The sequence below is a fragment of the Chondrus crispus genome, genomic scaffold (assembly GCF_000350225.1).
Source record: "Chondrus crispus Stackhouse genomic scaffold, scaffold_555, whole genome shotgun sequence".
NCBI classification, from domain to species: Eukaryota; Rhodophyta; class Florideophyceae; order Gigartinales; family Gigartinaceae; genus Chondrus; species Chondrus crispus.
In genome coordinates this window covers 21,287-30,435 of record NW_005178544.1, presented here as the reverse complement: position 1 = coordinate 30,435, position 9,149 = coordinate 21,287, and the positions used below count along the sequence as shown (strand labels likewise).

Below are 9,149 nucleotides of genomic sequence, written 5' to 3'. Positions count from 1 at the left end.
TGGACGACTACGCGGGTGACTTGTTCGCCGACGTCGCGTGCATCCGCGACGTGGGCACGCCTGCGAAGGAGAGAGGGGATGGCATCCTTGGTGTCACGCGGACGGCTGCACAAGTGTTCCGTTTCGACTTGCAGAAAACCTCGTTGATCGCTATCATGCCCTCAAGAGTAATGCCCTACAGTAATGGCTTTGGCAATGGCACCATGGGGAGGTACGATGAGCGACGAGGCTGACGAGGAATGCAAGACTTGGACATGAAAGCATGGGACTGCTAGTTACTCTCGTCAAAGCTGGTCCCCCCTCGACAGCATGCTGGCCTCAGGGGTGGTCTGGGTCTTCAAAAAGGAACCAGGCGGGATTACCGCGGAGAGAGGAGCAGCGTCTGGGATCAGCATGTGAGGGGACGCTGCAGCTTCTGCGCCACGTATCCAAGTGTACACGTGACATCGCCCTTGTTGAATTCTCTGCTGAATGTGTCTGCTGTGATGCAGCGGTTGGGTGAAACAGATCTTCGGAAATTACAGCAGAATTACAGTATGTTTAATTGATAGTTACTAAAACGGTAAGCGAAGGATTATGGTCAAGGTGAGGGTCTGGTTAACAAAACGTGGGGCGACCGGGTCGCCATCGACACCGTTATCCCCGCAGAAGGAGTAGAGCGCAATGCGGTACGAGCGAAGGAGCTGTGGGCGAGGGCGATCGACAAGGCGGCTGACATCCTTGCGTTGGTCAGTCTCGCGAACCTGCTGTGGAGTAGCGCAGAAGGAGTGCCCCGTAACAGGACACGCGCGATGTGGTTGCACTTAAGGGCAATGATGAGCAAGGCGTATAACGGCGGTACAATGGGCGGTGTTTACGAAGCTTCTGCTGTCTAAGGACGCGGAAGGAGTGCAGTGTACCGCGTTACGAACGAGGAAGGTGTGAGAGAGGGCGATCGACAAGGCTGAATGCTCCCTTTCAATGAATGGTGTTGAACAGGAAAAGTCGGCTTACTGTAAGTAGCTTTTGTAAAGCTAATTTACAAGAGATGACACACGTGTCATCGAGGGGCGCATGCACGGCGTCAAAGTAAACTCTGCGCTTCTCTTCACTCTCCCTGTCTCTGTATTTGGAACGGGCAGGTGGTGAAGTTCTAGCGGGGACTGTGCCGTTTGTGAGTATACTGAGGCCATGTCCAAGTTGTCCGCAGAAGCGCCGCAGAGTATGGAAGAAGCTTCCATTATCGCCGCCGAGCAGAATCAACCAGCGGGTCCTCAGCAACATGGTGATGGAGAGGCCATGTTCAAGCGAGGCAACATGCTGAGGGACGGCGGCGACGGAGTTGAGAAGGACGCCGCACGAGCCGTTAAGATGTACGAGGGCGCGATTGAGGAACACGGTCATGTCGGCGCAATGGTGGGCCTCGGCAATCTACTGACAGAGGGCGCGGAAGGAGTCAGCATCAATGCACAGCGCGCTGTGGGGCTGTATGAACGCGCGGTGCGGCAATACGATGATGCGGACGCAATGGTACAACTCGGAAAACTGCTGGCGAAGGGGGCAGAAGGAGTGGAAACGGACGCAGTACGGGCTGTGGAGTTGTATGAAAACGCGATAGACAAACATGAAAATGTTCGGGCGATGGTGAAGCTTGGATTCCTGCTGGAGGAGGGCGCAGAGGGAGTGAAGAGAAATGTGAGTCGGGCCGTCGAGTTGTACGAGCGTGCGATCGAGAAATCTCATGATTGCAGCGCGATGTCCAACCTAGCATATTTATTGAGCAAGGGAGGGGACGAGGTTACACAGAATTCAGCGCGGGCTGTGGAGCTGTACGAGAAGGCGATTAAGGAGCACGACGATGTTGATGCGATGGTGGATCTTGGAGTCCTGCTGGAGAAGGGCGCAGAGGGAGTGGAGAGAAATGTGAGTCGGGCTGTCGAGTTGTACGAACGTGCGATCGAGAAATCTCATGATTGCTACGCGATGTCCAACCTAGCAGGTTTGTTGCGCAACGGGGGGGACGGGGTGGCACAGAATTCAGCGCGGGCTGTGGAGCTGTACGAGGACGCGATTAAGGAGCACGATCATGTTTAAGGCGATGGTGAGTCTTGGAGTCCTGTTGGAGAGTGGTGCAGAGGGGGTGGAGAGAAATGTGAGTCGGGCCGTCGAGTTGTACGAACGTGCGATCGAGAAATCTCATGATTGCAGCGCGATGTACGACCTCGCACTTGTATTGAGCAAGGGAGGGGACGAGGTTACACAGAATTCAGCGCGGGCTGTGGAGCTGTACGAGGACGCGATTAAGGAGCACGACGATGTTGATGCGATGGTGGATCTTGGAGTCCTGCTGGAGAAGGGCGCAGAGGGAGTGGAGAGAAATGTGAGTCGGGCTGTCGAGTTGTACGAGCGCGCAATCGACAGAAGTGGTGATGTCAGTGCCATGTACTATCTCGGACTCCTGCTGGACGATGGGGCGGAGGAAGTGGAGAGAAACGTGGTTTGGGCCACCGGATTGTTCGAGCGTGCGATCCGGGAAGGGCATCATGGCGGCGCTATGTGCCAACTCGCATTCGTGATGATGAATGGAAGGGAGGGTGTTCTGCGGGATGAAGTCCGAGCTGCGAAACTCTTTGAGCGCGCGATCCTGGAGCACAGTGATGTGCACGCGATAACAGGGCTGGCCGTGCTGTTGTCACATGGCGCGGCAGGAGTGGAGAAGAATGTAGTTCGCGCAATAGAATTGTACGAGCGCGCGATCGACGAGGCCCAGGATGCCTTTGCTATGGTCGAACTGGCGCGCCTATTGCAGGATGACAGATACTGGGTGCGGCCGAATGCAGCGCGAGCTGCAAAGTTGCTTGAGCGCGCGGTTAAAGAGCACGACGACGTCGAGGCCATGGTGCAACTCGGGGAAATGCTAGTACAAGGCACGGGGGGAGTGCGGACGAACGCGGCTCGTGCGGCGCAATTGTACGAGCGTGCGATCGAGAAGTGCCATGACCGCGACGCTATGCTTAAACTGGCTTGCCTGCTGCGGGACGGAGCGGACGGGGTTTCGCGGGATGCAGCGCGAGCAGCGAAGCTGTTCCAAGCCGGGATGAACGGGCGCGACGGAGGCGAGGCGATGGAGATTCTCGGCCGACTGGTGCAGGACGCAGCCGGGCGGCGCTGAGCCCAGCACGAGGCAGACGGGGCCGATGCACGGGTTCCGGCAATCTGAAAGGGGGGAGGCGGTGGACGACTGCGCGGGTGACTTGTTCGCCGACGTCGCGTGCATCCGCGACGTGGGCACGCCTGCGAAGGAGAGAGGGGATGGCATCCTTGGTGTCACGCGGACGGCTGCACAAGTGTTCCGTTTCGACATGTAGAAAACCTCGTTGATCGCTATTATGCCCTCAAGGGTAATGGATTTGGCAATGGCACCATGGGTAGGTACGATGAGCGACGAGGCTGAAGAGGAATGCAAGACTTGGACATGAAAACATGGGACTGCTAGTGCAATGTGTTCTCGTGACAGTCGGGCCCCACTCGACAGCACCCTGGTCTCAGATAAGCGACGAGGCTGAAGAGGAACGCAAGACTTGGACATGAAAACATGGGACTGCTAGTTACTCTCGTCAAAGCTGCGTCCCCCTCGACAGCGTGCTGGCCTCAGGGGTCGTCTGGGTCTTCAAAAAGGAACAAGGCGGGATGACCGCGGAGAGAGGAGCAGCATCTGGGATCGGCATGTCAGGGGACGCTGCAGGTTGTGCGCCACGTATCCAAGTGTACACGTGACATTGGCCCCTGTTGAATTCTCTGCTGGAATGTGTCTGCTGTGATGCAGCGGTTGGCTGAAACAGATCTTCGGAAAATTACAGTAGATTTAATTGATACAGGGTTCGAGATCTTTTATCCCATCTGTAAACCTTGATGGGATGCGAGGTCCGGTCTTCTGAAAAGTGGTAGCGGTACCGAGTTTATTTTCTAAGTGAGCCCTCGGGACTTATATGCTAAAGAAACTACGTGCTCCCAAACTCCAGGATAGTGTTCTCTACTGAATCAAACTAAAAACCGCTGACCGGTATTGACCGGTATTCTCTCTGCTGCTTGAGGGAAGAGGCTGTGATGACACGTAATGCAGCTTCTGCACTTACACATCTCACTTCCACAGCCACCAATCTACTGCTTGTTCCGTCCAACAGATACAAGGGATGATGCCTATACAGTTACCGTACTTCTCAAAACTCTCGCCAACGCCCTATCATACCTATTCACCAGTCGTGTAACCTCGATAAATGTATAAGCGTGTGCAATCTGGCACCACTTTGAGCAGTTACTCAAGTGGAATCTTTTCAATACACTTGAATCCATCTCTTACTCCTTTCCCGCTACACGACCAACACCGCAGTCCCCATCCCCTGCTTGCTAATAATCATACCGCGATACCATGCCTATGTACCTCTGTCTCGGCAGTCATAGCGTATTCAACTCACTTTTACTGCACCACACCGCTTGCCAACATGACCGCCAAAGAACACATGCGGCGGAACCATTCATTTTTACACCCTGTGCATTCACAACTATCGCGGAAACAATACGCATACCTCAACTTTAAACCATCCCGCCTCCGATTTCTCTATACGATTGCGCCCGGTGCGTCCTCCTGTGGAACCAATTCCAGGTGAAAAGCGCAATTTGTGACAGTGGTGAAATTCACTAGTACCATGTTCACCATTACCGTACAATATGCCTTGCAAAGTAAAACGATGGGTGCTGCCCTTTTTCCTGCATGCAAACGACGACCTCAAGTGCCACTTCAATGCTTATCAGTTCGGTGTTGTAAATATGCGCACTGAAAGGTTATCGCAACAGTAATTCCGTCTCCCATGCGCCAAGCAACAGAGGGTCAATTTTGAACTACCACAACCAAAACCTCACAACCGCCTACGCACCAAGCTTTCGTTTCTGAGTCAATCATACACGCCGCTAGCAGAACTATCATCATGTAGACCCCTGCTTTCATCCTAGTTTCAAAAGCAGAATATTCAAAAAGGAGTCCAACATCTTTTAAAAAGCCGAGAGAACCCTACTCGAAAAGATGCAATGCTTGAATTTGAAGCTGGTTTGAATCAGTATTCCTTTGCAAGCGGATTTTAAACCGCTACTGTGTATCCCTGGTCTCAGATCTGTTTTGACGGAGCAATTTGGGAGCGTTCCCAGAGGGTCATAGTAACATTCGTAGAGCACGAATCCAAGATAATCCATCCCCTCTGTCCTTCACGTACTTCCAAACTGCGAAGCCCAAACATCTGTACACTTTTGGCAAACATGCATCATACTGATTCATCCTATCCTTAATTGATATGTTCCAATACAGGAATAAACAAGTCAAGATGTTTAGTGCCATCAGTTCCACGCACTAAAGCTCTACATCCACCAGCCTGGCATGCAATCCAAGGATGTAGCGTGTTGCGCCTATCCATTACTTATCACGCACGTATAATACCTCTTCAATTCACTAACACGAAAACAATCCAAGCTCAAGGGTAAGCCGCGTACCAAGACTCGAGCTTCCAACGCCTTTGACCAAGAGTACATGCTCCCGCCAGCGAGAAGATCTGTCCTCGTCTCATGTCTGGAAAACATAGCTTGAAAACACCCCCACGTGCTGCCATCTTCTCCTTCAACCTTCGCTTTCCTGCAAGCATACCTGTTCCGCACAAGTAAGCTGCCTCTAAATCTCACGTCGCACATTTCTATATCTGCAATCACCTAGAGAGTCATGCATACGGGGATGCAGTGCGGTAAAAGACCCCTAGCATTCAGGGGGTTCTCTAATTCTTGCGTTCTTGTAGGGCCCATGATGAGTGGGTAAAGCCACGGCAAAGCGCCTGCTTGACGAATATAGTGGCGCATCCTAAAAGACTTCCAGATTGAGAACGATTGAAGCCATCTACTGCATTCGCCACGAATGGACGTTTCTTATAGGTGTATGCGCAGAGAAGCGATAGAAACAGTTATGTTGCAACAATTCCTGCTTCAAGAGGAGGAGCTTCTTTACAACATGCGAGACAAATTTTCTTCACTGTTGAACCCCGTCCTCATTGCATCTTCATTTTCTTCTCTATTCGACCCGTGTTATTGTTTTGGCTCCTCCTACTTGTTGCTCCTTCAGGGGCTCGGGAATCGCAGCTCGTGGAGGTTTCGCCAGGCTTGTCTTCTCGAAATGGCGCCCGAAGTGTTCGGCGATGTTGCTCCAGTTCGTGCTCTAGTGTGCATGATAATTTCTGGACACTTCGCGATTGACATGCATTTCGGAATACAGTGGTATGATTTTTTGATTCGCACAAAATTTACAATTCTCAGGGACGTCCAGCTCTGTTACCCACGCCATCACAAAGAATACCAACGACTGCCTCGCAATGTACAGTCATAGCATCGTCATGGGGAAGGGGGAAGAAGGTGTTGAACGCAACGCAGCCAAGGCTGTGGGCCTCTACGAGCGAGCAATTGACAAGGGTGAGCATGTCGGGGCGATGGTCAATCTTGGTCTCTTGATGGCAAACGGCGCAGAAGGAGTAGAGCGTAACGCGGCACGAGCGGAGGAGCTTTGGGAGAGAGCGATCGAGAAGGCTGATCACGTCGAGGCAATGTACAATCTCGGAGTCCTGCTCGATAATGGCGCAGAAGGAGTGGAGCGAAACAGGGCACGAGTGAAGGAGCTGTGGGAGAGAGCGATCGAGAAGGCTGATCACGTCAAGGCCATGTTCAATCTCGGGAACTTGTTGTACGAGGGCGCAGAAGGAGTGGAGCGAAACAGGGCACGAGCGAAGGAGCTGTGGGAGAGAGCGATCGAGAAGGCTGACGACGTCGATGCAATGTACAATCTCGGGGTCCTGCTCGATACTGGCGCAGAAGGAGTGGAGCGTAACGCGGTACGTGCGATGGAGCTGTACGAAAGGGCGATCGAGAAGGCTGATCACGCCAGCGCGATGTACAACCTCGGGCTCCTCTTCGATAATGGCGCAGAAGGAGTGGAGCGTAACGCGGTACGCGCGATGGAGCTGTACGAAAGGGCGATCGAGAAGGCTGATCACGCCAGCGCGATGTACAACCTCGGGTTCCTCTTCGATAATGGCGCAGAAGGAGTGGAGCGTAACGCGGTACGCGCGATGGAGCTGTATGAAAGGGCGATCGATAAGGCTGATCACGTCGATGCGATGTACAACCTCGGGTTCCTTTTCGATACTGGGGCAGAAGGAGTGGAGCGTGACGCGGTACGCGCGGCGGAGTTGTATGGAAGGGCGATCGAGAAGGCTGACGACGTCGATGCGATGTACAACCTCGGGGTCCTGCTCGATACTGGCGCAGAAGGAATGGAGCGTAACGCGGTACGCGCGATGGAGTTGTACGAAAGGGCGATCGATAAGGCTGACGACGTCGATGCGATGTACAACCTCGGGGTCCTGCTCAAAAATGGGGCAGAAGAAGTCGAGCGGAACGCGATTCGAGCGAGGGAGTTGTGGGAGAAGGCGATCGATAAGGCTGATCATGTCGACGCGATGAACCATCTCGGGTGGTTGCAGTACGATGGCGCGGAAGGGGTGGAGCGAAACGCGGCACGAGCGAAGGAGCTGTGGGAGAGGGCGATCGACAAGGCTGGTCACGTCGAGGCGATGTTCAATCTCGGGAACTTTCATTCTAAAGGTACGGAATGAGTTGTGCTTGTCGGAGTACGACGAGATGGCGATCGACAAGGCTGACCACATCAGTGCAATGGTCAATCTGGGTGCCCTGCTATAAGAAGGGGAGGTGGGCATCGAGACTAGCACAGTATGCGCTATGGGATTGCGGAAACGTGCGATGGTGAAAGGCATTTCCGGTAACGCGACTTGTGTTCTTTCTTGCGATGATAATGTACCGCCGCCTAAGAGGCGGCGGCGGTTGACGGTCGCAGTTGTGCGTGTGTGCGTGTGACAGGTGTGCGTGCTGTACATGGGAATGATGACACTAGAGGGTTTACGCAAAAAAATGATTTCATTATAAGGCCAAATGCCGTGAAACGTATGCCACCAACCATACGTGTCTCTCAAAAAGCTGCGGAAGGCAAGTCATTTTTCGCTAATCCGACGAGTTAGATGGCCTTGACCGTCCAGGTCGGGGTCCAGGTCGGGGTCCAGGTCGGGGTGACTTTTTTTAATGTTTTTAATGGTGGATAGTAGTAGACGTAGAATTCCCGAACACGTGGGAGCGCTACAGTGGCGTCGTTGATCCCGAGCCCAATGTCACTCGAAACTTGAACAACAGTTTTATTGGTCAACGCAAAGTAAGTATCAAAAAAATTTCAAAAATTCAAAAAAAGTTGTATCTCAAATTCTATCTGCCTCGAACGACTTCATTGCTTCAGTGCTGATTGCTTCAGTGCTGAGATGAACTTGAAAGTATGGTATCCAATCGAAATTTGGGCGGCAAAGCTCGTGGTCAGATTTGATTTTATTTTATTTTTCACAACGCGTTTATGCCATTGCCAATTTGTTGGACCTGAAGTCAGGGGATATGTCCATTTCTGGTGCTCAATCTTGATTTTGGAATAAGGGCAGATTTTTCGCTTGTTCAACTTTTGGGGTCACTGTTCAGTTTTGGGTACTGTACCCCATACTTGTAGTACAAGTCTTGTACGTAGCGGGAACGAGGGCGTGGAAGGAATGTTACTTGCACCCCTTATGCATTACAGTAACAGCGAGGATACAGTGAGGGCCACAGCGAGGATAGTTTTCTGCGGAAACGTGTAACACGTGTAACACGTGTTCCAGCAGGGTTAAACTGGGTGGCCGATGGCTTCTGGTAAGGGAGGCAGGAAAGTCGGCTACTTTGCCTTTAATGGAAACGGAGTACCGTTAGAGTACAGATGAGTGTTTTCGATTAACTCCGAGTCGACGGTGGCTACAGGTGTCGGAGACTCGCCCGCAACTCTTCCGTCCCGCTCCGTCCTCCTTCATCCCTGTCTTCCTCCCTGGCTGAAGGAGAAGGCCCTCGCGGCGATGACGAATGCACTACTGTACACGTGTTACTGTTGTCCTATACAATAATAATATCCAAAAATATGTTACATTACGCTGTCCGCGCCACTGCCATCGCCTTCCACCCCGCCCCCGCCTTCCTCAGAGAGAAGGCGGCGAGGGTGAGTG

The 9,149-nt window shown here is 52.7% G+C and overlaps 3 protein-coding genes; 2 read left to right on the top strand and 1 right to left on the bottom strand.

Annotated features, from left to right (window-relative positions):
• The first annotated feature begins 2,191 nt into the window (after positions 1 to 2,191).
• CHC_T00000645001 (hypothetical protein) lies at positions 2,192 to 3,151 on the top strand. The gene has a single exon (XM_005710303.1). It carries the CDS (start codon positions 2,192 to 2,194, stop codon positions 3,149 to 3,151), a length of 960 nt encoding a protein of 319 aa, XP_005710360.1.
• Positions 3,152 to 3,462: 311 nt separating this feature from the next.
• Positions 3,463 to 3,570, top strand: CHC_T00000644001 (hypothetical protein). The gene has a single exon (XM_005710302.1). It carries the CDS (start codon positions 3,463 to 3,465, stop codon positions 3,568 to 3,570), a length of 108 nt encoding a protein of 35 aa, XP_005710359.1.
• Positions 3,571 to 8,812: 5,242 nt separating this feature from the next.
• CHC_T00008913001 (Sel1-repeat containing protein) overlaps positions 8,813 to 9,149 on the bottom strand; it is a 4,074-nt gene continuing 3,737 nt past the window's right edge. The window contains 2 exon segments of the mRNA XM_005710301.1: positions 8,813 to 9,067; positions 9,068 to 9,149. The exon segment at positions 9,068 to 9,149 is cut by the window's right edge and continues 3,737 nt beyond it. Of these exon segments, the coding sequence (XP_005710358.1) occupies positions 9,068 to 9,149 (82 nt within the window). The 3' untranslated portion in view covers positions 8,813 to 9,067.